This window comes from Myodes glareolus, chromosome 21, assembly GCF_982192425.1.
Source record: "Myodes glareolus chromosome 21, mMyoGla1.1, whole genome shotgun sequence".
Taxonomy (NCBI): domain Eukaryota; kingdom Metazoa; phylum Chordata; class Mammalia; order Rodentia; family Cricetidae; genus Myodes; species Myodes glareolus.
In genome coordinates, this window is record NC_142046.1 from 20765426 (window position 1) to 20791701 (window position 26276).

General features: G+C 52.7%; 4 protein-coding genes across 15 annotated transcripts; 3 read left to right on the plus strand and 1 right to left on the minus strand.

The window, feature by feature from the left end:
* The first annotated feature begins 90 nt into the window (after positions 1-90).
* Positions 91-7520, plus strand: Slc34a3 (solute carrier family 34 member 3). Of its 6 annotated transcripts, none has more exons than XM_087899899.1 (14): positions 1842-1911; positions 2462-2635; positions 2719-2843; positions 3088-3174; positions 3615-3743; positions 3825-3968; positions 4049-4160; positions 4248-4443; positions 4588-4680; positions 4804-4873; positions 4966-5133; positions 5228-5344; positions 5419-5543; positions 6894-7520. In XM_087899899.1, the coding sequence occupies exons 3-14, from the start codon at positions 2759-2761 to the stop codon at positions 7356-7358; spliced, it is 1791 nt and encodes a 596-aa protein (XP_087756025.1). In that variant the 5' UTR covers positions 1842-1911; positions 2462-2635; positions 2719-2758; the 3' UTR covers positions 7359-7520. The 6 variants fall into 6 exon arrangements, with proteins under 6 accessions (XP_087756022.1, XP_087756025.1, XP_087756026.1 ...); XM_087899900.1 differs by having other exon boundaries at positions 2728-2843; XM_087899896.1 differs by lacking the exon at positions 2462-2635 and having other exon boundaries at positions 91-1911.
* A 4643-nt stretch (positions 7521-12163) lies between these two features.
* Positions 12164-14554, plus strand: Tubb4b (tubulin beta 4B class IVb). The gene is made up of 4 exons (XM_048425962.2): positions 12164-12318; positions 12619-12727; positions 12803-12913; positions 13348-14554. The coding sequence occupies exons 1-4, from the start codon at positions 12262-12264 to the stop codon at positions 14406-14408; spliced, it is 1338 nt and encodes a 445-aa protein (XP_048281919.1). The 5' UTR covers positions 12164-12261; the 3' UTR covers positions 14409-14554.
* Cimip2a (ciliary microtubule inner protein 2A) lies at positions 14432-21639 on the minus strand. Of its 7 annotated transcripts, none has more exons than XM_048425968.3 (10): positions 21525-21609; positions 20788-20884; positions 17835-17919; positions 17464-17572; positions 16236-16450; positions 15875-16137; positions 15662-15788; positions 15311-15405; positions 14965-15082; positions 14432-14633 (listed from the first exon to the last, which is right to left on the minus strand). In XM_048425968.3, exons 4-10 carry the CDS (start codon positions 17517-17519, stop codon positions 14545-14547), a joined length of 963 nt encoding a protein of 320 aa, XP_048281925.1. In that variant the 5' UTR covers positions 17520-17572; positions 17835-17919; positions 20788-20884; positions 21525-21609; the 3' UTR covers positions 14432-14544. The 7 variants fall into 7 exon arrangements, 6 of the variants coding, with proteins under 6 accessions (XP_048281925.1, XP_048281923.1, XP_048281922.1 ...); XM_048425966.3 differs by having other exon boundaries at positions 17464-17584; XR_007230352.3 differs by lacking the exon at positions 20788-20884 and having other exon boundaries at positions 14965-15077; positions 17464-17584; positions 21525-21639.
* Positions 21620-23533, plus strand: Stpg3 (sperm-tail PG-rich repeat containing 3). The gene is made up of 6 exons (XM_048425971.3): positions 21620-21815; positions 21904-22055; positions 22167-22301; positions 22390-22478; positions 22743-23037; positions 23148-23533. The coding sequence occupies exons 1-6, from the start codon at positions 21709-21711 to the stop codon at positions 23279-23281; spliced, it is 912 nt and encodes a 303-aa protein (XP_048281928.1). The 5' UTR covers positions 21620-21708; the 3' UTR covers positions 23282-23533.
* The last annotated feature ends 2743 nt before the right edge of the window (positions 23534-26276 follow it).

The following is a 26276-nucleotide window of genomic DNA, read 5'->3' on the forward strand; positions in this document are numbered from 1 at the left end:
CCTGACCAGGGACATCTCAAGCCATAGCCTAAGGTCAGAGTCAGTGGCCATGGTGCCACAGTAGGCTGGTGACATTCAATTTTACTAGTCTATGGGGGATTCCCACACCCCAAACCAGCCTGTGACTTCGTTTGGCTAGCCAACATTCTGCTGCCTATGTTACCTGTAAACCCAGGACCTAGCGTGGAGAATGGCTCCTAAGAGTCTGTGGGGATGAGTGCAGGGGCTTGGACAGGGCCAGGCTATAGTTGTCCATGAGTGGCTGGCCTCAGAGCGGGTCTTCCTCTCTGTAAACATTCACGGGTATGAGCCAAGAGGGAGGGCAGGTTACCTCTTCTATCCCTGGAGTCTATGTGTTTCATCTCTTCATCAGTGGTCACCGAGCTCCTACCATGAGCCAGGAACTGTTCTGAGAGGGTCTGCCACTGCCCAAAGCTGCCTCTTTGGCAGGCATCAAAGAAGGCTGCCATAGAGAGCCAGCTCTGACAAGGGGTCTTGCCTGAGGTCTCACAGCTAATCATTCTAGCTTAAGACTCCCAGCCTCCTTATACCTCTGGTGATCATAATAACACAGATCTGAGCCGGGTGGTGGTGGCGCACATCTTTAATCCCAGCACTCGGGAGGCAGAGGCAGGTGGATCTCTGTGAGTTCAAGGCCAGCCTGGTCTACAAGAGCTAGTTCCAGGACAGGCTCCAAAGCTACAGAGAAACCCTGTCTCAAAAAACAAAACAAAACAAAAAACAAACAAACAAACAAAACCCCACACCAGACCTCCTGTAGATGCTAGAGGTTACAAATTACAGACAATGACAACCCCAGGCCAAAGCAGTAACACTCCATCCCTCTAGGAAGGAGCTGTATTCAGGAGCCCCTGGGAGGGGCCTCCTGGGGAGGAGCCTCCTGGGGAGGAGCCCCTGGGAGGGGCTTCCTGGGGAGCTGTTGTAGGATGGGGAGGAAAGGGAATTTGCTGAATAGACATTGAGAAGACTCAGAAGACTCGTTCCCTGGGCAAAGTCCCTCAAGCGCCCAGGGACAAAGCTGGGCAGTAAGCAGTGCAGGGTGCTGGAGCTTGCAGGGCCTCTAAGGAAACAGCTTGCAGGGGAGGGCCCAGTACCCATCCCAGGGGCTGGAAAGGGACTGACCCACAAGATAGGGACATTTTACATGCACATGGGCACAGAACAATACTCATCTGGGAAAGGATATTCAGATAGGGTTCAGGTGATGAGCACTGTAGGATGGGGAAGGGCTTTACCATCCCCCATCCATCTTTGCAGGTAGAGACCAATGTCCTGCCCCCCCTTCCCACCGGCCTCCACTGAAAGCCCTTCTGGATCTAGCCCTACCCTTAACCTCAGATTTGAATCTGCTGACCTGAAGGCCTGGGTACCTTCCCAGGCCACCTGAGGAAATCCGTTTTCCACACCCACCTGGTGCAAAGGGCTTCCCTTTTGTCTCTGTCAGGAACACAGACGATCACGATAAGGTTTGCAGAGTTCAGAGGAACAGAGGAAGAGGAGGGCAACGTTCTCCTGGGGTCCTTTAGGCAGCCTTGGCCAGACTGCGAGCATCCTGCCTGGGTGCTGTAGAGTGTCCATTAAATGTATCAGATGCCTACTGGTGGCTGCCGTGTCTAGCTCTATTATGTTCCTGGCCAGCTGTTGCCCATCCCTCGGAGAAGTGCCACCCCAAAAGAGTTGGGCTGGGGGCTCAGGACTCCTAGCCCTAGGATGACAAGGGTCTGAATAAGGCCTCGGGGCCAGGCAGGGTCTCCCTTTGGGGGCCCCAGCTCCTGGGTAAACATTAATGGGGCTCCACACAGCAGGTCATGTGCGCACTGGGCAGATCTTTGACCTGCAACAGCTCCCGCTGAGCCTCCTCCCTGCTGGTGCCCCTCACCACACATGCAGGTAGGAGCTCCCAGAGCTAGACCAAGCTAATGGACACTGGACCAGAGCTGAGTGACCACCAGGTTCAGGGTTTGGGCACCATTTTGAAACTCCTACGACCTTAGAGCAAGTGAGAAGAGCCTAGGGCCAGGCCAAAGGGAGGGCACACCAAGGACCCCTGGGCCTGGGCCCCAAGCAATAGGGGAGGGGTCAGGTAGACTAGGATGTAAAGAGTTCCGGACCCAGAGGCCCATGGGGCCAGAGCAGATAGAAGGGATCTGGTATGGGCAGGGGGCTCCGAAGCCCTGCTCCTAAGTTGAGGGTGGGATGGGGCAGGGCTCTTATCAAGCAAGGACCTGTTTGGTATCAAATACCAAAGTCTTTGTTTGGACCTGTTGTTATCAAGCAAGTCACCTGCTTGGTATCAAATACCAAAGTCTAAGCTGGGACTATCTGGAGTGTCCTCATTGACACTTGATAGGAGAAATCCCAGGGTTCTTAAGCTACCCGCTACTTCCAGGTAGTGCCCCAGAACCCTGTGCCCTCAGTCAGCTGCCAAACCTTCTTTCAGCCAAGACTAGTAAGGGAGCCAGGGATCCAGTGGCTCCTGTCTCCTGCCCCCTGAAGCTAAACTGGGCTCGCCTGACAGTCACCTGAGGTCACGGTAGCCATCTGTCTGTGGTCAGAAGGAAGGGAGAGCCACCAAGACCTGCAAGGCACGGGGCTGCTGCGGCTGAAGGTTCAGGTCAGGGGCCCTGACGTTAAACTGCTGGGTGGGATAGAGGCCGAGTAGGAGGAACCACCTGCTCTCACCTGCTTTGCCCTCAGCAAATCTAGGATTGGGCCTGGGTCTCTTTCCTGGAAATCCATGCCGAATTCCCTTGCTGGTGGCCAGTTCCCCAACCCTACTTTGGATGCCATTGACCTGGTGGACCGGAATCTGAGAAATTCAGGTATCAGGCGCCTCTTGACAGCTACACTAGGCAAAACAAGGGTTCTCTAGCTGCCCGCTCGAAGAGTTTTGGGGTCTCCTCACACCCCTGGCCTGAGCCAGACTCACTGAAACTCTCCCCTTCCCTGCTTCTGGACCTCATCCATGGCCCCTTGTGCCCCAGCCCCTTCCACCTCTGGTTTCCTTTTGTCCTCCACCTTTGGGAGGGGTTCTACAAACAGCCCTGCCTGACTTGACCCCCACAGGGACCTCCAGTTCTATCCCAGGCTTGGAGGAGGGAGGCACAGACCCCTGGGCCTTCCCTCAGCTGAAGAACGCTGACGAACTGAAAGGTAGGTTTGCGGGTGATGAGACGGCATGCAGACAGGCCCCTGGTTTCCTGTTTCTTAGCAGAGTATAGGCTGGGACTTGGTAGAATACACCTCATAGAAACTCACCTTCATCTGCTTAAGATGGGGTGAAAACTCCCCTCCCAGCCTCTGGTCTTCCTTTTATTCCCTGCTGATGGCTTCAGTTCTGGGACTCCCCCTCCAAGGTCATGGGCAAAGGAACAAGGGAGGACAAAGGAGGGGACATAGTCTCTGCCCTGGGGAACATGAGAGGAGGACACAGGTTCCTGCCCAATGGGACAGAAGGGAGATCCTGTGTTCTGTCTGAGAGGTGACAGGAAATATGGTCCCTGTTCACAAGGGACAAAATGTGTGTATGTGGGGGGGGTGCTGCTGCTGGGGAGTAGCCAGCTGGTCAAATAAGCTCTCTCTGGTGTCTCTAGAGGTCAGCATGGCCAGCAGGCTTCACCAGGTGGTCATCGGCTTCCTCAAGGCGTGTGGACTCCTGGGGAGCCTCTACTTCTTCATCTGCTCCCTGGACATCCTCAGCTCCGCCTTCCAGCTGCTAGGCAGTGAGTGACCAGGCAGGAGGCCAAGGTGGGGATGGGACATCAGCCCTCGGCAGCCTCAGTGCATCTCTCTGTGGGGAATAGGCAGAATGGCCGGAGACATTTTCAAGGACAATGTGGTACTGTCCAACCCCGTGGCTGGCTTGGTCATCGGCGTGCTGGTCACAGTCCTCGTACAGAGCTCCAGTACATCCTCCTCTATTGTGGTTAGCATGGTGGCCTCTAAGTGTGAGTACACCTCCCTTTTCCCAGGGCAGTGGCGGGCGGGTTGGTGAACAGACAGGGCTGCTGAAATGGCACCCCTACAGTGCTGACTGTCCAGGTGTCTGTGCCTATCATCATGGGCGTCAACGTGGGCACTTCCATCACCAGCACCCTGGTCTCGATGGCGCAGTCAGGGGACCGGGAGGAGTTCCAGAGGTGAGTCAGGGCCGAAGGGCCAGGCTGGGTCTGGACTGGCCTCAGTAGAGGCAGCTCAGACAGCCAGCCTGCCCTGTATGACTGCAGGGCTTTCAGCGGCTCGGCTGTGCATGGCATCTTCAACTGGCTCACAGTGTTGGTATTGTTGCCACTGGAGAGCGCCACGGCAGCATTAGAGAGGCTGAGTGAACTGGCCCTGGGTGCCGCTAGCCTCCAACCTGGGGGGCAGGCCCCCAATTTCCTCAAGGTGCTGACGCAGCCTTTCACACACCTCATCATCCAGGTGAGGACAGATAGGAAGGTACCTGCGCCTGGCTGCTGAGGAGCAGCAGGCAGAAGCCCTGTCCTGGAAGGGGACAGAAGAGGGCTTGGAATAGACTGAGGGGAGGAGTGCCAGATGCATAAGCATGCCCCCTCTGTGTACCAGCTGGATACCAACATGATTACCAGCAGTGCTACCAGCAACACCACTAACGGCAGCCTGATTAAACAATGGTGTGACGTCCAGGGGAAAACACCGGTGAGGTGCCTCTGACCCCATCCCTCTCTGACCTGCCAAATCATCCTGCCCGCTTGATCTTGAGCCTTTTAACCTCTGTGTGTGCCTGCTGTGAGCCTAGCCTGAGTCCTCCTTTTCCCTCAGCCCCAGGGCTTCCACCCCTGCAGGGAGAATAATAGCACAACGACTCTGGCTCCGGAGAACAGAGTGCCTTGTGAGTACCTGCGCCGGTTCGGGCCCCCTGCCCTGCTAACTGCTCTGACTCCCTACCACTCATCACCCTGCCCCCCCCCCCCCCCCCCGCAGGCCATCACCTGTTTGTGGGCACGGGGCTCACGGACCTGGCTGTGGGCTTCATCCTGCTGGCGGGCTCTCTGCTGGTGCTCTGTTCCTGTCTGGTCCTCATTGTTAAGCTGCTCAACTCTGTGCTGCAGGGCCGCATCGCCCAGGCTGTGAAAACGGTCATCAATGCGGGTAGGTGAGGTGTGTGGAGGCCCTGGACCTGGGATGGAGGGTAAGGCGGGGAGTTAAGAGTGACCCAACAGCCTTCCACCCTACACGCCTGCAGATTTCCCCTTTCCCTTTGGCTGGCTCAGCGGCTACTTGGCCATCCTTGTTGGTGCAGGCTTAACCTTCTTGCTGCAAAGCAGCAGTGTATTCACAGCTGCTATCGTGCCTCTCATGGGTAAGCCAAAGTGGGCGATGGGCTTGGGACGGGGCGGCCGGGCTGGAGCCCCTAGTGACCCTCCATTTCTCCAGGGGTTGGGATAATCAACCTGGAACGGGCCTACCCCCTCTTCCTGGGCTCCAACATTGGCACCACCACCACAGCCCTGCTGGCTGCCCTGGCCAGCCCCTCAGACATGCTGCTCTTTGCAGTCCAGGTACTGCCTGCCATTGTTTCCCGTTCCCAGCCCCGCAAAAGCTGGTAACAGCCCCAGCTCTCCTTGGGCTCCTCAGACTCCAACCATAGCCCTTTAGCCCCAGATACAGGGGGACACTGTGGGCACCTCGCAGCCCTAGCCTCGGTTCTTCCTTTCCAGGACGACTTTCCTGGAATAACCTGTGGTCATCTCCTGCTCTTTGTCCCTCTATCTTTGTATCTCTCTCTGTCCCCCAGCTTCCCTTGAAGGATCAGTGCTCCTCTGGCGCCTCCATCCGGGACTCCTCACTGTGTTCTCTGGGGTATTCAAGAGTGGCCCTCTGGTCCACACTTCCAATGTGACTGTTCCCAAATTCCTGGTCCTCCATGTACCGATGTCACTAGCTAAGGAACGTCATGTCTTCCCAGAGCCCATCCTGGGGATGCCTGAGCTCACCTGTGCACGTTTGCTAACCACATCATGCCACCTAAGCTGAGACATGCTTCTGCCTCTAAGTTCTCCCCCAACCCCAAGTCTCGCAGCTCCGTGCCTCACCCTTAGGCCTGTTCGAGCTCTGACTCTCTAAATCACCTAATCTTTGGTCCACTGCCCTGGCTCTAACTTCCCTCTGCCTAGGGCAGAATCAGGTTCTGAAATCCTGGCTGGCACTAGTTGCTGCTCCCGGGAAAAACCCGAGCCTTGCCCTCCCTGCCTGCCTCCTGCATCTTTGCCTCTGTATCGTCTTTGCCACTCAGAGCCTCCTGACCCTGAACCATCCTCTCTCAGGCCTCTGGATTGTGCTCACTCACAGAAAGGCCATGTGTTGTGTTCCCTGTCCACCCCACCCCGCTTTGTCTCCGGCAGCAGACGGATATGCTACCACACTCTTGTGCAGGCATAGGCCCCTGTCTCCTAAAATGTGGGGGAGGGTTTTAGGGTGAACATGAGCCTGCTCTGGCTGGACCCTGCCATCCTAAGTGGTCTCTCTGAACCACTCAGGAGGACACCACAGAGAAGCTTCAGACTTGAGCAGAGCAGGGAAAGGCATGCTTTCTTTTTGTTTTTCAAGATAGGTTTTTTTTGTTTGTTTGTTATTTTGTTTGTTGGTTGGTTTGGTTTTTTGGTGTGTGTGTGTGTGTGTGTGTGTGTGTGTGTGTGTGTTGTGTGGCCCTGGCTGTCCTGGAACTCTCTGTAAACCAGGCTGGCCTCAAACTCACAGAGATCTGCCTACCTACCTCTGCCTCCCAAGTGCCAGGATTAAAGGCGTGAGCCACCACCACCTGGCAAAAGTCATCATTTCTAAAAAGCCCAGGTGACCCACATCATCTGGTCCAAGCTCCTCACCCCTTTTTTGCCCTTCCTGCTTACCAGGTTGCTCTCATCCATTTCTTCTTCAACCTGGCTGGCATACTGCTGTGGTACCTGGTGCCTATCCTGAGACTACCCATTCCACTGGCCAAGCGTTTTGGTGACCTGACTGCCCGGTACCGCTGGGTAGCCATTGTCTACCTACTATTCACTTTCCTGCTGCTGCCCCTGGCAGCCTTTGGACTTTCCCTGGCAGGGGGCTCCGTGCTGGCTGCAGTGGGAGGTCCTCTGGTGGGGCTGGTGCTCCTTATCATCCTGATTAATGTCCTGCAAAGACACCGGCCATCTTGGCTGCCTCCCTGTCTTCGATCCTGGGACTGGCTGCCTCTCTGGCTCCATTCTCTGGAGCCTTGGGACCGTCTGGTGACTGGGTGTTGCCCCTGCAGGGCTTGCAGCAAGTCCAGTATGACCAGCAAAGTGGCTAACTGCTATGAGAACCCAGAGGTCATAGCTTCCCAACAGTTATGAAAAGTTGGTGCTGTAGTCCATCTCCCCAGCTCCACCAGCTTCAGGGCACTGGAGGCTGGAGAGACTGCCTGCCAGTCTTCCTGGGGAGGAGGGGTAGGGCTCCGCGTGGACTTCCTAGACTCCTGCGTGCCATTCTTTGCAAATAAACGGCGCTATCACCAAGGAGTGTTGACCTTCTCTCCCAGATAAGGCAGCCTGAGGACCTACCTATCTCAAGGTGGACGAGCAGCGCCATGCTGCCCCTAGCGGAGACTCGGGATTAGGGTTCCCCTGAGGCCGCTGCTTGTTTATTTCTGTGGTGGTTGGTGACAACCGGTTTGCAGGCCTTCGGGCCGGGGACTATCTGGGAAGGCTGGGCTGGGCAAGAGGGCCCAAGTTCACGTCGAGAGGGGGACCCGAGATCTGCCAGGCGATGAGTGGAGGGAGCTGCCGTAGAGCATATGACTACTGTTAACAAGTTGTTCAAGAGATAGGTTGCGTCCTGCTCGCAAGCTCGGTCAGGCATGGTCTCCTTTGCCACCAGGGGGCACCCTTCCTCCTGCCGGGATCCTAAACAGCTCCCCACCTCTGCCACCTTGGTGCCCAAACTTGTCCAGGAAGCCTGCTAGGACTTGCTCATCTAGGTGAAAAGATATAAGGGCTAGACACCATTTTCTTCACCTGAGCGCCTAAGAAAGGTCCTGGGAGAGTGAGGACTCCTTCCCCTTCGCTCCGTGCCTCCCGCGGGCGGTCTGGTTTTCTAACAGGAAAGCTTGTCCTACAGCCAAAAGGTAACTGGATACCAGAGAAAAGGCAGAGGCCTCTTAACCATTTCCTGCAGCTTGAGGCTGCTCACCCCCGCCCGCCACACACAATACCACCAAAAAAAGCCACCCAAAACTCAGGCACTAGGTTATAGCCATCAGACCCACAGAAGAGCTGACCCTGGACTGGACAGGAATACCTTTCTGTCTGTCCATTACTGCTTTCAGGCATGTTCAGCCTTTTGATATTGAGACACGAGATTGTTATCAGCAAAGCTCCATGATCCAGAACTGTGCAACTGAGTTATAACAAAGAAAACCCTCGAGTCTTAAGTAAGCCCCCCAGGTTGAGCTGTCTCTTGTGTAACTACCCTTGCCCACATGCGGCCCACAGAACATACCTGTGTGAATTTTCTTGTCCCAAACCCTTTCCCAGCACCTCTCCCCCACACCTCCAGGTTTGCCTAGCTAGACATTGTGGGTCAAGGGGTATGGTCTTCAGGGAGATAAAACCTGGAGAGCCCCTAAGGTCCTATTCTCTCTCTCTCTCTCTCTCTCTCTCTCTCTCTCTCCCTCTCTCTTTAACATTTATTTAGATTTACATATTTTATGTGTGTGAGTGTTTTTGTTGTTGTTTTGGTTTGGGGACTGTATGTATGAATGAATGTGCACTGCTTGAGCCTGGTGCCACTGGAGGTCAGAAGGTGCCAGATCGCCTAGATGGATGGATGGATGGTTGTGAACCACCATGTAGGTACAGAGATTAAAAACCTGAGCCCTCTGCAAGAGCAACAAGCGCCCTTAACTGCTGAACCATCTGTCCAGCCCCCTTTGTATTTTCTGATTCCCTTCGATTCCCCCACACACACAGTGGGTGTCTCTGTGGTCCTTTCTGTCTCTCAGAACAGCCCAGGCCCCCTTTACCCAGAGCCTCTATTGTCACCCAAGTTCTGTGCCATCTCCTACCCCAGCTCCTATGCTTCCTACGCCTGGAAGTCACTCTGTCTACCAAGAGGATTGACTGCCTGCTCTGCGAGCCAAGGACTTGCAGAGATGAACCCCAGCAAAGACAGAACAAGGTCTGTGCACTGCTGCTTTACTTCCCCCACTCCTGTGATTGATTGATTGATTGCAGGGTGCTTTCACCCAGCCTCCCGGTGTTCTCTGACGTTCCCTGCTTCCCTGGAAGATCCACTGAGGGAGTCAGTGAGGCCTAGTCCGCAGGGGAAGCACCTTGGCATCTCTCCTTCCGGGGTGAGGAAAGGCCTTCCACAAAAGCTGACCACAGGGTCCTTTCAGGCCGCAAAGACTGTCTGCCTGCCGCTCCTGCCTGACAGTAATGCACCCTCCCACTGGGACCATGGCCACCAGTAAACAGAGCCTTCCTTGTGCAGTCTCCAACAGCTGCAGGCTGGGGAGGGAGGGCAGGCACCCAATGCTCCCACAGCGCATTCTGCTTGCTTCCCTGCTCTTCTGGCCAGCTCTGTACACATCCTTTCAGGCTATAGGCTCCAGGCATTCTTGTCCTACTGGGTCTTCTTTCTCACCAGCACAAGGGCACTCTTGGTTCATGGTGAAAATCTAGAGTATCTTCCCTTACCAGCTGTGGGCAGCCACTGTCCTTGCTGGACCTGTGCTCAAGAGCCATGGCCTTTTGCTAGGTTATTCATATCTATTGCCCAACTGGGGACCCAAACATCTCAAAGAGAAGCCCTGGCAGCTCTTTGTGTTAAAACTTAGAACTTCGGCTTCCTTCATGGATATGAATGTTCTGGCTTTGAGATCCTAGTGGTTAAGTCTACTGCTTGGCAGCCAAGCTATTCTGCAAGGATGAGTCAACTCAGAAGATACTCTGGGCATTGCAATAACTCTGAGCATGCCCCAAAGTTACTTGGTGCACCTCACACACTGTGGGGGTCCACAGATGTAAGCCTGTTCCACCTTGACTAAGGTCAAAGTTTGAGGGTTTTTTTTTTGTTTTTTGTTTTTTTTTTTCTCTTTCAAAGTTGTTGACAACAGGTGTGGCTACAAACAAGAGATCCTGACTTAGGGTGTGGTTAATTAGTATTTTGGGTAGAGAGATGGATTCACTCCACCTGGACCAACGGAGAACTCAAGTCTATTTCTTATATCATGTTAATGAAGTCTATTGACTCCGCCCCCTCCTCTTTTGGGTTGGTGTGGAAAATAACTCTGGGTGGTCCAGTGTTCTTTTTGCCTTTTATTTCTCTCATATATCTCTGTTCCTTTTGTAGCTTTGGAGCCTGTCCTGCAACTAGCTCCTAGGCTAGTTGAACCAGGCTGACCTTGAACTCCCAGAGGTCTGCCTGCCTCTGCCTCCAGGGTGCTGAGATTAAAGGTGTGCACCACCTCTGCCCGGCTCTAGAACTAGCTCTGTCTGGCGCTTAATAATTCTAATACCCACGCTCCTACCCTGGGACATAATGAAGTTCATCGAAGCTGGTCCCTGACACGTGTAGCCCTCCTGAGGCATGTGATCAACAGAACCCATGTCCCTCTTTCTGAACTACCCTTTTGGAGAGGAGAGACAGGACAGTCGGGTCTTATTAGAGACTAGCATACTGGTTAGAATGGTAAATATGAACAATAAGATAGGATTCTGCTTGTCCTGGTGATTTTTCCCTGTGACATTGTTGGTCATAGGGATTGCCTAACACACTTAGTTTTGAAGGTCGTTCATACCAAAAGTTAGACCTACAGAAGCCTAGTTGCTGGACTGGGACAGAGCCCCTAGTTGTAACATTCCTTTAAAAAAAAAAAAAACCAGTTACAAAGCCAGGCATGGGAAGGCCTGTGAATTCTTGCCTTCTGGAGGCTAAGGAAGAATTCCTTTGAGTTGTATTCCAGGTTACAGGTTAAAAGACCCCGCCTTGTATAAACGACGGCACAGAGAACTGAACTAGTCTGCTCCGTGGGCAGAAAGATTTACTGGGGATCAAACTGCCAAGGCCATTGTGGGTGAGGGGGAAAAGAGCAAATGGCAGAAAAGAATTGATTCACAACTACTGCCCATGGCACAGTTGCTTTTGGGGGAGAAGGTTAAAGGAGGTAGCTCCTTGTGAACCGAAAACACCTTAAGAGATCTACTTTTCTAATAAACAAATCTTTTAGGCTTGTTTACCTGGCCAAGTCCTTCTGTTTAGGAAAATGTCAGCACTGCCATTTTGAGGGCAGGGGATGCTTTAACCTGACAACAGGAAAAAAAAAAAACTTACTGAAATATATAAACTTATTGTTCTCTAAGCGATTCATTACAGGGCAGGAACTTAATTTTACTTCTGTCCGTTTGTTTGTTTGTTTTTCCCTCTCATAGAGTCATGGCCAGGCATGCCTGGCCCTGCAGTTTCCATGTAGCTCTGCGTGCACTTGGAGCGAAGGCTCCAAGGAGACAGGCTCCAGGCCAACTGGTTTCCACAACACGGAGCGGAGCCGAAGGGGCGGAGGGAGGGCTCTCCCGGGAACAAACAGACCCCGCGCCTGCCCAGTGCGTCCCGGGAGGACCCAGCGCCTCCACCGGATCCTATTATTGTTGCTGTTTCACGGCTGCAATCCGCCTCATCTTGAAAGTCCCAAAGCTGGACTGCAATGTGTCCCGCACCGCAATGCCATGGGCACTTTCTCTCCCCAGTAGCGCACCCGGATCCTCAAACCAAACCGAGCCCACAAAACTCTAAAAAGACGCCCCCGCCCTCTCGGGCGGAAGCTTGCTTTCCACGTCCCGCCCGCGCGCTGCACTGCGGCGGTTACCAGGACGCCAAACCAGCGCAGCCAATAGTGTCAGGCTTTGGCGTGCTCCCATGAAGCAGCCAATGGGACTGCAAATCAATCATTTGAAACACCCAATGAGTTAAGCACTGCGGCGCCAGGGCGGGGATTGTGATAGGGAGAACCCTAGTCAGGACTGACCAATAAAGAGTGTATATCGCTGGGAAGGCGGGCCCTAGACCACTGGATTGACGGAAAAATAACCAATCAAATAAGGGTGCTTCTTGGCCTCGTTCTGGGAGCCCAATCCTAGGCTGGCGAAGGCGGGCTATGAGGCGTATATAAGTGCTGGTAGAGCGTCGGTTGTAGCACTCTGTGCGCCTGCTCCTCCCAACTTCTTCTTCCTCTGCAGTCGCTCCGCAGTCGCCGCCGCCATGAGGGAGATCGTGCACCTGCAGGCTGGGCAGTGCGGCAACCAGATTGGCGCCAAGGTAGGCGGCTAGGGTTTTGCGGGGACGGCCGCCTGCGGTACGGTCAGCCGGGGAAGATGGCGGAAGCGGCGGCACCCTCACTGCCTCCTGGTTACCGGCGTACTCCGGGCCGGGACGTAGAGCTGGTGGGTGGGGGCGGTGGGGGCGGACCGTGCGCGGCCCTAGGGATCCGTCGCCCGGGCACTTTGGAGACGGGAGTGGGGTGGAGTGGGGGGAAGGGCCTGCCGCACCCATCCGGGGCGGGGCTGCCTTGGAGCGCACCGGCCGCCGTGACTCAGCTAACGCCCGAGTCCCTTGCAGTTCTGGGAGGTGATCAGCGACGAGCATGGCATTGATCCCACCGGCACGTACCACGGAGATAGCGACCTCCAGCTGGAGCGTATCAACGTGTACTACAACGAGGCCACCGGTAAGACTTCTGCCCTTCCGTCCTCCCGACCTCTCCTCCGGTTTGACCACGCTTGACGATCCCCTGTCCCACCAGGTGGCAAGTATGTGCCCCGTGCCGTGCTTGTGGACTTGGAGCCCGGCACCATGGACTCAGTGCGCTCCGGGCCCTTCGGGCAGATCTTCAGACCTGATAACTTCGTCTTCGGTGAGTGCGGTAGGGGGTATGGGCGGAGCTTGCTAACCCTGACGCTCAAAGGTCAAGGGGCTGACCTAAAAGTCTCTGCTGACTAGCTGCCCAGGTGTAACACTTTCCTGCTCTCTGAGTTACTCAATCCCTTGGTCGAAAGCAGCTTTGGGAGAAAGGTCTGTCTGCCAGTAGCCTAGTTGCTGGTAGAGTGTGAGCAAACCTAACCTGGTGGCAGGGGTCCCTGTGCTGCCCTTGAATATTGGCAGAGCTGCCTGGGAAAGTGTTTACTGTCTTACTGTCTAGCTCTGGTGTTCGTCTTTTTTTTTTTTTTTTTTAACGTGGTAGATTGCTTTGGTGTCACTTAAAGGGTCTGTTCACTTTTAGAGGTGACAATCTCACACTGTTTGTCTTTGGCACATACCTAGTTAGTGACCAGTTGTTTTCTTTTACAGGTCAGAGTGGGGCTGGGAACAACTGGGCCAAGGGGCACTACACAGAAGGAGCAGAGCTGGTTGACTCGGTGTTGGACGTTGTGAGGAAGGAAGCCGAGAGCTGTGATTGCCTGCAGGGCTTCCAGCTGACCCACTCCCTGGGTGGGGGGACTGGTTCTGGGATGGGTACCCTCCTTATCAGCAAGATCCGGGAGGAGTACCCGGACAGAATCATGAACACCTTCAGTGTGGTCCCTTCCCCCAAGGTGTCGGACACAGTGGTTGAGCCTTACAATGCCACCCTTTCAGTTCACCAGCTCGTTGAAAACACAGATGAGACCTATTGCATTGATAACGAAGCACTCTATGACATTTGTTTCAGAACCCTAAAGCTGACCACACCCACTTACGGTGACCTGAACCATCTAGTGTCCGCCACCATGAGTGGGGTAACCACTTGCCTGCGATTCCCTGGCCAGCTAAATGCTGACCTACGGAAGCTGGCTGTAAATATGGTGCCCTTCCCTCGGCTGCACTTCTTCATGCCTGGCTTTGCCCCCTTGACCAGCCGGGGCAGCCAGCAGTACCGAGCCCTGACAGTTCCTGAGCTCACTCAACAGATGTTCGATGCCAAGAACATGATGGCCGCCTGTGATCCCCGCCATGGGCGCTACTTGACAGTGGCTGCCGTGTTCAGGGGCCGCATGTCTATGAAGGAGGTGGATGAACAGATGCTTAACGTCCAGAACAAGAACAGCAGCTACTTTGTTGAGTGGATCCCCAACAATGTGAAAACAGCTGTCTGTGACATTCCACCTCGGGGCCTAAAAATGTCCGCCACCTTCATCGGCAACAGCACTGCCATTCAAGAGCTGTTCAAACGCATCTCTGAGCAGTTCACAGCCATGTTCCGACGCAAGGCCTTCCTGCACTGGTACACGGGTGAGGGCATGGATGAGATGGAGTTCACTGAGGCTGAGAGTAACATGAACGACCTGGTGTCTGAGTACCAGCAGTACCAGGACGCCACAGCTGAGGAGGAGGGCGAGTTTGAGGAGGAGGCTGAGGAGGAGGTGGCCTAGAGCTGTCGGAAGCAGCTACAGCATGGGAGCAGTGTGAACTCTTTATTCATTCACATCTGTCTGCTAGCCATGTCCACTGTGCATTTGCTGTCCTGTCCTGACATCACTTGTTCAGATATACCACCATTAAAGCAATTCATAGTGTGTGGCTTCGCCTCTCCAGTTCCTTCTGATAGGCTTTTCGGGTGCTATTACCGAAAGTCAGTGCGTAGTTGTCCTGCATGGCTGCAAGGGAGAAAGTCCAACGCAGTGGAGAGGTCAGTACAGGCTATGAACAGCGGCTTCTCTATCTACATCTTGTGGTAGATAAATAGGCACGGAGGAACCTTATTGGCCTTGGGGGTTTTAATGGGAAAGTCCTGTGGGCCCCAGACTGACTGTGTAGTTAATCCAAGACAAAACTGGGACTCTGGTCAGTAGGCTGACAGCTGATTATCAGCAAATGTGGCTGGTAACATAGAACCCCTAGCCTTCTGATCCTGTCATAGGTTCAGTGTGTAGTATGATCCTGTCCTTCTGAAGTGGGTATTGGGCCTCTGGCTGGGAATGTACTCACATGGGATGAAGCCCATGTAAAAAGGAATCAGGCCTTGGTTTCGGTAGATGGTGGTGTTTGGCCAGTGGGTCCTGGGCAGCCTTTCACCCAGAGCACAGACTGGGTGTCTGAACCTAAACTGGAGAAAATGAATACGTGCTGACAGGTCCTGTCTGCCACACTGGTGACCCATCTGACTGACCCCCCCCACCTTACCAGGGTAGGGAATCAGACCTTGTTAGGATGTGAACAGACCCCAAGCCCCAACAAAGGGCCTTAAGGATGACCCCTGGGAATGGATGCTTACAGGTGGGAGTGGAAGCAAAACTAGCCGAGCCACCTCAGACTAGGCCCATGTTTTCCCTACCTGGTTCTTGTCAAACTCATCCATAGCTTGTGTGACTCCATCACGGTAATTCATCCCCATCACCCAGGCAAACCGGGGGACAAAGCCAGCATAGCCTGGAGATGGGTGGATGTCAGGGTTCTTCCCTGGCTGCCTTCCATCCATCCCTAAAGGTTGGTTGCTGACTCTTGGGGCCAAACTTAGCTCCTCACAGGGAGCACCTAGGCTGGCTCAAGGTAAAAAGAGTTAAGTGTGAAGCCAAACCCTATTCTCAGGGTAGGAAGGAGCCCAGGGGGCAAACCCTGTTATTCTCACCATCTCCTCTGGACCCTTGGAACCTCACAGGGAAGAGTTCAGGCACCCAGCACATACCTGAGATGGCCTTGCGTTGGATTAGGTTGGGGTGGTCTAGCTGGGGTAGTCGCTGGAACCTGCCTACATCTAGTGTCTCCTGCGGGGGATGTGGAGGCAGGTACTCATCCCTCCTGCAGTGGTAAAGCTGAAACAGGGAAGCGCAAATTATGCAGCTTGCATCCGAGTGTGTATTGGAGACAAGAGGACCCATGCCAGGATGTCTCCACTTACCTGGTACCTCCCTGGGCTCTCCTGAATAGGTGCCGCATTCTTCCAGGTCTCTTCCCCATATGCCAACAATAGACCTGGATGTCCTAGGTCTCTAGCTTCTGCCTTTCTGCCTGGAGGGAATGGTGGGTAGGGAGGATAAGGCATGAAGTCTGCAGGCAGTGAAACTTGTCTGGATATGTTCTCTACCTGTGGTGGCCCCTGGGTGTCCACCTCCTGGCGTGGGGGCTGGCCCAGGATCTCAAAATTCTTGTAGGGTTTCAGACCTGTGCAAACAGGGCAGCTTTTGAGCCATATAGGAAGGAGGGTGGAGCCCCAGTGGAGGCAGGGCTGGATGGGGCCCCACCCTGGACCTGAAGCTCACTGGTATAGTGGGGGATGTAAGGCGTTGTCAGGTCCCTGCAGGGAATCCATGGTGGCTTAGATTTACTGAAGTCCTCGATGAACTTGGGCTTGGACATAGGTGACAGAACAGAGCAGGGGCTCTTCTGTACGCTGGGATCCGTGAGCAACTGCGCCGTGGTGCGGCCATAGGTGTTCCCCACCTGGTAGCGCAGTTGAGGATAGAAACCAGCATAGCTGTGGAGAGAAGCAGGGGAGGTGCCACTCCTGGTTTCCTGATCTCTGCTCACTTAGATGAAGGTAATGGAAGCAGCCTAGGGCTCCGGGCAGTCAAGTCTGACGAGGCGCCAGTTCTGCACTTCCATCACTACTATCAGATTGTTGTTCACAGTGAACCCATACACCCAGCAAGTCTCTCATTCATGTGTATACGTGCTTTGCCTGCATGTATGTGTGTGGACCACATGTGTGTCTAGTGCCCGTGGAAGTCAGAAGAGGGTGATGGATGCCCTGGAACTGGAGTTATGGGTTGTTGTGAAGCCACCATGTGGATGCTGAGAACTGAACCTCCGTTCTCTGCAAGACCAGCAAGTGTTCTTAACAGCAGAGCCATCTCTCCAACCCGGCACCCGGCCATTCTCAACAATCTCCCTCACCCCATTGATGCTTCCAACAGTGATCAGCATTGAAAGGCGGTATAGGTCATTCAGTTTTTTTTCCCTATTTTATGTCCCATGTTGCACTTGGGTCTGGGCAGGTATGCACACACACTTTCTTTGGAGGTTTTTATTATTTATTTTGCAGTGCTGGAGCTCAGATCCAAGACTTTGCATATGCTTGCCAGGCACCCTCCCCCTGGGCAATACGTTGTCTGTTTTTGTTTTTAACTGAACTAAACTTACTCCATCTCTAAATCACCTCTTCCTACGGAGAGGAAGTCCAGCATTTGCTTATCCAGTTGCTGCCAGATCGTTTGGCCTTGAAAGACAAACCGGCCACCTAGTACTGCATTCAGGTTGAGGCCACAGGGAAAGGCAAGGCCTAGGCTTTCATCTGCAGCTCCACCTCAGAGTTCTCTCGTCCTAGAGCTCTTCAACCCTGGTGGTCTCGAGTCCTCTCGTTGGTAACCCTGGCTTTGAATCTCTTCGGCATTGGTCCTCAGCCTCCTGGAGTCCAGGCTAAACCCCAGCCCTACTGCTCAGCCCTCTTTCCCAGCCCCAGCCCCTCTCTGTCGAGCTCCCAGCTCTTACCCAGGGATGTAGTGGGGTTCTGGAGTGAAGAGGTTGTGTTTCTGAGTAGCTGTCATTTTGCTTTGACTCCGCCCTTGCTGGTTCAGCCCTTTCTGTGTCCACCTCTTCCCTGAAAAGAGACCTGTTGCCTGGTAACCATTGTGAAGGGGCCAGCATTATGGACCCAGCCATCTGTTAACCCTGTGTGTGCTCCCATTCTCACAGCATTTCTGGTTCAAAGACCAGGTAGGAAGCAAGGCAGGGCATCCTAGAAGGAAGCCCACTCACCCAGAGCTCAGGGGCTAGAATCGAAAAGGGGTGGGCCAGAATCGGGAAGGGGTGGGCCAAGACCCACTGACAGGCAGTCTCTGCTTCATGGTGATGCTCTTTACCCTAGTCCTTCTCCACCGATGAAGTCAGCACTGAGTCAGGCTTCCCAGATGGCAGCTGTGTGGACTCTCCAATAGGCTTGTTCCCCTGTAGTAAGACATTAATTTCTATACTTAACAAATTCTCATTCTGCTTTTAAATGTAGAAAGAACTTTTGGGGCTGGAGAGATGGCTCAGTAGTTAAGAGCACTGGTTGCTCTTTCAGAGGACCTAGGTTCAATTCTCAGGGCCACTCACACACACCTGTCTATAACTCCAGTTCCAGGGTTTCTGACACCCTCTCCTAGATATACATGCAGGCAAAACACCACCAAACATAAACAAAAAAAATTTATTTTTTTAAAAAAGATTTCTTCAATTCTTGTGAGATAGCTCAGAGGTAAAGAATGCTCGTCATGCGGCTGATGATGGAGTTTAACCCTAGGAACTCAGCAAGGGAGAGAACCTGCTCCCTAAAGTTGTCCTCTGACTTCCACTAATACACTTTAGCAAATAAAGTCTTATTTAATAACAAACCCTTTTTTTGCATATATGTGCAGCCCTGTCCAGATGTGTGCAGGTGCAAGGCCCAGGGTCGTTTTCTAGCATCCTCCACCACTGCCAACCTGTTTTCTAAAGCAGGCTCCCTCTGGTGTCTGAGGCTGACTGATGGAACTAGGCTGGCTGGCCAGTGCTTCCCCGACACTTGCTTTTCAAAACGATGTTTTAATCGTGTGTGCACACATGTGCTATGGCACTTCTGTGGAGGTCTGAGGACTACTTTGGGGAGTTGGTTATCTCTTCCATGTGGGTTCTGGGGCGTGAACTCAGATTGTCAGGCTTGGGTGGCAAGTGCCTTTATCCACTGAACCATCTTAATGGCCCAAGCAGGCCACCAAGACAAGCTTGTTATATGTGTGTGCTGGTGATCCAAACCAAAGTCCAGAAAGCATGTGTGGAAAACAGACTGAGTTATGTTCCCAGCTCATAGAAAGAACTTTATAACCATACAAGTGAATATAACATAAAGGGAAAAATTAGCAGCTTCTACTCCATGTCAAATCAGCATAAACAATGATAGAAGGAGACTAAACTTTGCAATAGCTGTTGAACAGGTAAGTGCACAAAAAAGACTTGTGAAGGGCTAGAGAGATGGCTCAGAGGTTAAGACCACTCTCTCAAAAGACCCTAGTTTGATTTCCAGGACTCACATCAGGCATATCATGACTCTAGCTACAGGGGAATCCAACACCTCTGGCCTCTGTGGGCATATGTAATCCAGTGCACATACCTACACACACACACACACACACAGAGAGAGAGAGAGAGAGAGAGAGAGAGAGAGAGAGAGAGAGAGAGAGAGAGAGAGTTAAAAATACTAAAGGTAGAAGATGGCTTGGGCAGTAGTGGTACATGCCTTCAATCCCAGCATTCAGGAGGCAGACAGATTTGAGTTTCAGGACAGTCAGGGCTACACAGAAAAGCCTTGTCCTAAAAAAACAAAAATAACCTGGGCGGTGGAGGCACAGGCCTTTAATCCCAGTACTCGGGAGGCAGAGGCAGGCAGATCTCTGTGAGTTCAGGGCTAGCCTGGTATACAAAGTGAGTTTCAGGACAGCCAGGGATGTTACACAGAGAAATTCTGTCTCAAAAAAATAAAACCAAACCAAACCAAACAAACAAAAACAAAAACAAACCTAAGTAAATTCATGTAATTGCTTAACAGTCTCATTGAAAAAAATCTTTTAAAAAATCTTATGAAATAAAACATTAAAAATTAGCCCGCATGGGGCTGGAGAGATGACTCAGAGGTTAAGAGCACTGACTACTCTTCCGGAGGTCCTGAGTTCAATTCCCAGCAACCACATGGCAGCTCACAACTGTCTGAAAATCCAGTTCCAGGGGACCTGATACCTTCACACCAATGTACATAAAATAAAAGATAAATAAATCATAAAATTTTAAAAAAATTAGCCCGCATATTAAAATGCAAATGTAAACACAAATGTTTGACAACAAAACAAACTCATAGCCTCTAATCACAAAGGAATACAGTTGTACGGAATCAAGTTAATGCTGACATATGCTGGTAATGGCAGTTTCTAACGTGGGTCTCTGATTGGAGAACAATTTGCTTTTATAGAGCATGCCTAAACAAGACACTGCTCCCCTGACCCTAATGAGTGCTCTGAAACTCATAGCCAAAGATCCATGGTGGTTGTGGCGGGGACCAGAGATGTCTTAGCAGCTAAGAGTACTTGTTGATCTTGTAGAAGATCCGGGTTCAATTCCCAGCATCCACATGGTGGTTTCACAGCCAAATGTAACTCTACTTCTAGGCAAATCTGATGTCCTTTACAGACCTCCACATCACCAGGTTTGCATGTGGCACACATACATGCATGTAGGCAAAACATACATACATATGAAATCATGAAAAGTTACATGTTTGACACCATCACAGCTACGTCTGTTTTCTTGCTTGCTGTATAGCCCAAGCTGTCCTTGAACTTGTAGCCACAGTCTTGCCGCAGCCTCCCAAGGGCTGGGATTACAGGTGTAGGCCACCATGCCCAGCTCCACAGCAGTATGAGTGTGTATTCTAGAGGCCAGAGGCTGATGTTGGGATTCTTCCTCAATTGCTCCACGCCCTCATTTGTTTTTGTTTGTTTTGTTTTGTTTTGTTTTTGAAATATGGTTTGTCTCCCAGAACTTGCAGTGTGGCAGTTCAGCTCGACTGGCTGGACGATGAACTCTAGGCATCCTCCTCCTCTATCTCCCTGGTGCTGGGGTTGCAGAGGCACACACCTGGATTTTATATGGACACTGGGCATGCAACTTAGGGTGTTATGATGGCACGGAAGGTACTTTACTTACTGAGCCATCTATATCCCCACAGCAGTATTTATTGCAGGGAGGAACTGGAGTCGCCTAAACGGCAACAAATGCTTCTGCAGGACCCTACACACCAGGTACCTTAACACCATCAATTGTGTTCTCAACGGACACTGCACAATGCAGGAGAAGGCTCCCTTTGTCCAAATGAAACTTGTTTCCTCATGTCTCCATCCATCTATTCAGAAGAGTGCCAGTCAGGGCCAGTGCTAAAGGGAGCGTTCAGGAAGGGCCTCCAGAAAGGCCCGGTCCTGATAGAAGAGGGCTGGGGGAGGCTTTGTGGATAAGGTATTAATTGTCTGAGCCCTGCCTGGGAAGGGCTGGGACAGTCAGACCAGTCAATGGCAGAGGGCACTCTGCAAGGGCCTTATAGCCCAGGTGGGGTCTTGCTCCTTCGGACTCAGTAATCCTTTGTATATATATCATCTAGGCACAACCCAGTTCGTCTAATACATTCTGGCCTTCTGGCCGCCATACCTGCAGGCAGAGGCAGAAGACAAGCGCTTATAACTAGCCTTGACTGAACTGGCCTGATCCTGAAGCCAGGCCAGAGTTACTCTGCTTTGTTTCCCCGTGCCAGGATTGGCTCCGGGGGCAGCAGCTCTTCTTCTTCCTCCTGACTGTCTTTCTCCGATTACCAGGTCCTCACTCACACACCTAGCCATGCTGCAGGACTTGGCATGGTACTCACATGCCCTGCCCCCTGGTCCCCTAGCGTGGGGCCCCAGACCCCCCAAAAGTACTGCTAGAGGAGACGAGCTCCCAGGAGAGGGAAAAAGGGTTGGGACAGGTTAGAGCCCGCCTGGACCAAAGCTGACCTGGGTGACGGTTTCAGCAGGTAGTGAGAGGGCAGAGGATGGAGACCCTGTAAGGGAGCCCCTCCTGATCTGGACAATGTTCTTTTCCTAGGGAGCTCCCAGCAACAGAGGGGAGGGGCATGATCCAACAGTGAGGTCACAGAGCCCAGCAGTGCCCTCTAGCAAGAGAACCCCAAGACCCAGAATGAATTTTGACCAGAAGGCTGTGAAATTCCTGGCAAATTTTTACATCAATGGAGGCAAACACTGGACCCGGGGGCCCCTGAGTCAGCAACCTCTTCATCCCACGCAGTAATTTCAGAGGATGGTGGATAAGCGGGGACTCGGGTGGAAAGGCCACTATAAGACAGGTGGACAGTGGTTGTTGGATTCCTTGCAGGCCGGAGGCTGCTGTTCTATGGTGGGACCAGGAGCTTGAGGCAGCCTGTGATGAGATGTGGCCCCCAAAGGCAAAGAGGGCCCCAAGTGGCTTCAGAATGGGTGTTCCCAAAGAGTCCGCAGCTTTCTGCACAGGGACCCTGAAGGAGCTGTGTGAGTGAGATTCTCGGCTACCTCACTCCTGTCTCAGGCCAGTATGGGGAGGGATAAGAGGAAAGCAACTTTTGGGGAAGAAATGGGTCTAGAGTTTGCTTTTCGTACCAGTTCTGGAACGACGCCCTCCGATCCTGACTGACCTGGATGTCCCTGGTCCCACCGCGTATGAGGTGCCCAGTGCGTCTCTGCGGGAGTCCTCTCCACATCCCCATTACAGCATAGGCTGCAAGTACTCTGGCCGAGGTGCATGTTCCCACAACCCTGCCTATACCTGGGGAATGGGGGCCTCCTGCCCCGAAGACCTCCCCACCAACTATCCACCCTACTGCAGAGGGTGGTGGCCGCAGGGCATGGCAGACCTTGTGGTTCCAAAGTGAAAGTCCCTTCTTGCAGAAGACCGACTTCAACCAAGAGAGAAAGGTAGACTCTGTGTGGGGCCAGGTAGAGGAAGGGTGGGAGAAGATGTTTAGGGGACGCCTTGTGGAAGATGGGGGTGTTGCAGGTGAGGAGGGCGAGGAAAGGAGGGGTCAGGGAGCTTGTGAGAAAGGCTTGAGGGAGAAGCTACATGGCTGGGCCTGGTGATGGGCTGACCCTGAGAATCAAACACAAAAACACAGGTCAGGTCTGGAGGGTAAAGCTGAGCAAAGAGGCTGCAGCCCCAGGTTGCTTTCTGACTCCTCACAGTGGCCATCACCCGCCGAGTACAGGCCTCTGAGCCAGCCTGCCTTCCCGGCCTTCAGCTTTGGACGCCGACACCGCTCCGTTGTCAAGATACCAGAGAGTCATTTACGTCCAGGGATGCTTCGAGCTCGAGGTCCTTCTACCTATGTTCCACTCATGACTGCCTCACGGTCCTCTGGCGAGAAACGACCCAGCCCTAACACCTATAACATCCTTCCTGGGTTCCGTATGCAGAGCACACGTTCACCCGCCTTTTCCATGAGTCGCTCCCCAGCGTTTGCCTCCTGGGTCAGCTCCTGTAAGGAGGCCTAGGAAAAGAGGCTTGGTCTGCCTGAGGGTGGAGTGGGGCTTGGGGTGCATGGGGATGATGCGGTGGTAAGGACTAGGGTCAGCTCACTTTCTCTGCAGCCCGAACCCCAGGTCCGGCAGCATACTACGTGGAAGACTGCTACAATTCACGTTTCCCGTCTCAGCCTGGAGTAGTCATCCAAGGAGTGCGCAGACCCAAGCGGCACGACACAGGCCCCTTCTGCACACTGTAGGCCCATCGGGTATAGATTGCAAAGCTGACCTACCTCCCTTGAGGTTTTCCTAGGCTTCCTCTGGAATTCTGTCCGCAGCCTGTTCTTCTGATCTCTTCTGGCTTACACTGTGTAACAAAAAGAGTCTTCCCAGAGTTCCCCTCCCCCCACTATACTGAGATGCAAATGATTCTTCTGAATTGTGATCTCTGGTGTGCCCGGTTGCCCATCCTTTGCCCAATGGGCTGTTTTGAATATGTGGCTTCCTGCGTATTTCTGGTTTTCCTGATAATTCTGGCTTTCTCTGCTCCTGCACAGTGCTCTTTACTTCAGGATTGAAATGGCAGCCTGGGAACTAACCCTAAGTGTCCTTACCTGGGATAGAATAGAAAAAGGATCCTGTGACAATGTGGGACCACCTGATCTGGATATGTCACCGAAGGTCTAGTGTCTTCCTGAGGGTCAGGCTGCACGCGGAGCTGAGGAACTAGTTGGTGGGTTAGGGTGGTAGGTCAGAACCTGGACCTTTGCCATCTTCACACAGGTGTAGCCTTGCCTAGCCCACTGAGCAGGACCAAGGGAATCAGCTCACCAGACACTGGCCCTATTTCCCTGGACCTTGATGTGAAGATTCAGCTGGCCTTTGTAACCTGTGTTCTGAGAACCTAAGCCCAGAGCCTTCAGCCCTTGCCCCACAGTGGCTGAGTGTTGGTTTCCTCAGCACTGCTGAGCTGTTTTCCTACTTGGAAGGAGCCCCCCTGCCACACCCCCGTAGGAACCTCACCTTCCAGCTAGTGACAGCAGTTTCTCCAGGGCCCTCTCCATACTTTCTCACACAGACCTCGCTTAAAGACTTGACATTTTTTACTTTACCTTATGTATATGGGTGTTTTACTTGCATGTGTGCCTCGTGGCCAGAAGACATTAGAGCCCTTGGAACTGGTGTTTACAGATGGCTATAAACGGCCCTGTAGGTGCTAGAACGGAGCTCAGGTCCCCTGCCAGAGCAGCAAGTGCTCTTAGCTGCTGAGCTACCTCTCCAAACTCCCAGAGCTGACTTTTCTTTCTTTCTTCCTCTCCTTCCTCAGACGAGGGCTGCGGCTGCCAGTATGGTAGCCTTGACTGTCTTGGAAGTCACTGTGCAAACCAGGCTAACCTTGAACTCAGAGATCTACCTGCTTCTACCCCCTGAGTTCTAGGATTAAAGATGAGCATCATTGTTGAGCGTAGCACAACAGCCAGTTAATCCCAGAAGTCAGGAGGCAGAGGCAGGGGATCTGAGTTCAAGGCCACCTGGTCTAAATAGGGACCCTGTCTGAAGGGGAGAAGAAAGGATACCATCAAACCCAAACCAGAACTCACTTAAAAAGTGAGCTCATTCTATGTGTATGAATGCTTTGATGTTTTGTCTGCATGTATGTCTGTATACCACATGTATGCCTGGTGCTGGTGGAGGTCAGGAAAGGGCATCAGATCCCCAGGAACCAGAGTTATGGATAGTTATGAACTATCATGTGAGTGCTGGAAACCAAACCCAGAGTTCTTTGCAACAGTAACAAGTGTTCCTCCATGAAGGCCCATATTTCTATATGGTATGGCAGCCAGGCTCTGAAGCCATAGTTGGCACCTGAGGTAGCCTTCCAGACAGGCTGTCGCTACCCTAACAAAGGGTCAGGATGTTGTTCTGCTCCTTTGTAGTTTGGAGGATGCCTGGGATAGAGATGCTAATTCAGGCCTACGTGACAGAGCTGGTATACAGAGCAGGAAGATAGGGAGATGTGACAAAATGGGCACAGAGAGGTGTGGTCAAAGGTGTAGACGTAACTAAAGCCATTCACCTGGTTACCTAGGAAACAATGCTAATAAATTTCCTCCTCAGTTTATGTTTTGGTATAAAGGCTGTTTAGAAAATAAACACAGAAAAAATTTCAGGATGTAAACTCAGGATTTCATGAGGGATCACTAAGAATCTCCCTCCGGATAAAGTCATGTGAGTTGTGTCTTTATTCCCACGCCTCCACGCTGGTCCAGAGAGAGAGTTCATGTTGGAGCTTGCACCGGCCCCAACCCCTCCAGAGTTTGTTTGTTAGTGTGCACAGTTGCGTTCACATGGAAGTCAGAGAACTAGAATACTGTCAGCTCAGGTCTTCAGATACGGCAACAAGCACACTTACTAAGCTGTGATGCCATCTCTGAGAGCTCGCTCTTGCAGTTCCTGCCCCAGCTGCTGCCTTGGTGTCAGCATCACCCACTTCTGCAGAGTGGAAGCTTTGGACCAAGAGTCTAAGTACACCGTATGTGTATCTTCTGACTGCACCAGATGCTGGCTGAACCAAAATATCCTGGGGAATTAGGGTGATGGGACCTTTACTATGGGGCCCCGTGTGGAGCCGCTCCGCTGGCAAAAACAGTGGCAGAGGCACACAGCCCTGGCCTTAGGAACTCAGCCTCAGAGGGAATAGGAGCTCTGTTTATAGCCACATCACCAGGCATCCTAATGCCAGACATTGAACAGGAATTATCACCCTTCTCTGAGGGCCTCACAAGCCTTCCTAGGGCTTCCTAGAGGAGGTAGTAAGAGAAGCGGCTTCCAATGATAGGCAAGAATGTGAGGGACAGCAGGGAGGGAATTTGTAGCAGAGTAAACCTCAGCAGCAATGGCATATGAAAAAGAGAGGTGAAGTATTTGGAGGTGTGTGCGGGAGGCTGGTAGGATAAAGGGTGAGAGCTGGAACAGCGGGGGAGGCTGCAGAGAGTGAAATTCTGAGCCCAAGAGCTTACACACCAGACAGCCTGAGAGCCCTCCAAGCCAAAGCAGCTTCTTTTACTGTCAAGGACACGGGGATGCTGTGCAACCTGGAATCTAGCTCAAATCTCAATCTTCAGCATACCCAGAGCTCTTGCAAAGCACTTTTGGTGACACCAGAGGCATAATCAGATTTCAGTCCAAAAGAAGGCAATGGTGGGAGCTTTGTGAAGATCACGTACTATGCCTTACGCCTGTGGGCACAAGAAG

Coding starts and splice junctions, on each gene's coding strand:
- Tubb4b (XM_048425962.2), top strand. CDS start 12,262: ATGAGGGAGATCGTGCACCTGCAGGCTGGGCAGTGCGGCAACCAGATT. Junction 12,728..12,802: donor GTACTACAACGAGGCCACCG/GTAAGACTTCTG, acceptor CTGTCCCACCAG/GTGGCAAGTATGTGCCCCGT. Junction 12,914..13,347: donor ACCTGATAACTTCGTCTTCG/GTGAGTGCGGTA, acceptor TTTCTTTTACAG/GTCAGAGTGGGGCTGGGAAC.
- Stpg3 (XM_048425971.3), top strand. CDS start 21,709: ATGAATTTTGACCAGAAGGCTGTGAAATTCCTGGCAAATTTTTACATC. Junction 22,056..22,166: donor AGGGACCCTGAAGGAGCTGT/GTGAGTGAGATT, acceptor TTTTCGTACCAG/TTCTGGAACGACGCCCTCCG. Junction 22,302..22,389: donor CTGCAAGTACTCTGGCCGAG/GTGCATGTTCCC, acceptor ACCCTACTGCAG/AGGGTGGTGGCCGCAGGGCA.
- Slc34a3 (XM_087899896.1), top strand. CDS start 1,808: ATGGGGCTCCACACAGCAGGTCATGTGCGCACTGGGCAGATCTTTGAC. Junction 4,874..4,965: donor TCCGGAGAACAGAGTGCCTT/GTGAGTACCTGC, acceptor CCCCCCCCGCAG/GCCATCACCTGTTTGTGGGC. Junction 5,345..5,418: donor TGCTATCGTGCCTCTCATGG/GTAAGCCAAAGT, acceptor CCATTTCTCCAG/GGGTTGGGATAATCAACCTG.
- Cimip2a (XM_048425965.3), bottom strand. CDS start 17,519: ATGACAGCTACTCAGAAACACAACCTCTTCACTCCAGAACCCCACTAC. Junction 16,451..17,463: donor GAACCCCACTACATCCCTGG/GTAAGAGCTGGG, acceptor TTCTCTCCACAG/CTATGCTGGTTTCTATCCTC. Junction 15,083..15,310: donor ATGAGTTTGACAAGAACCAG/GTAGGGAAAACA, acceptor CATTTTCTCCAG/TTTAGGTTCAGACACCCAGT.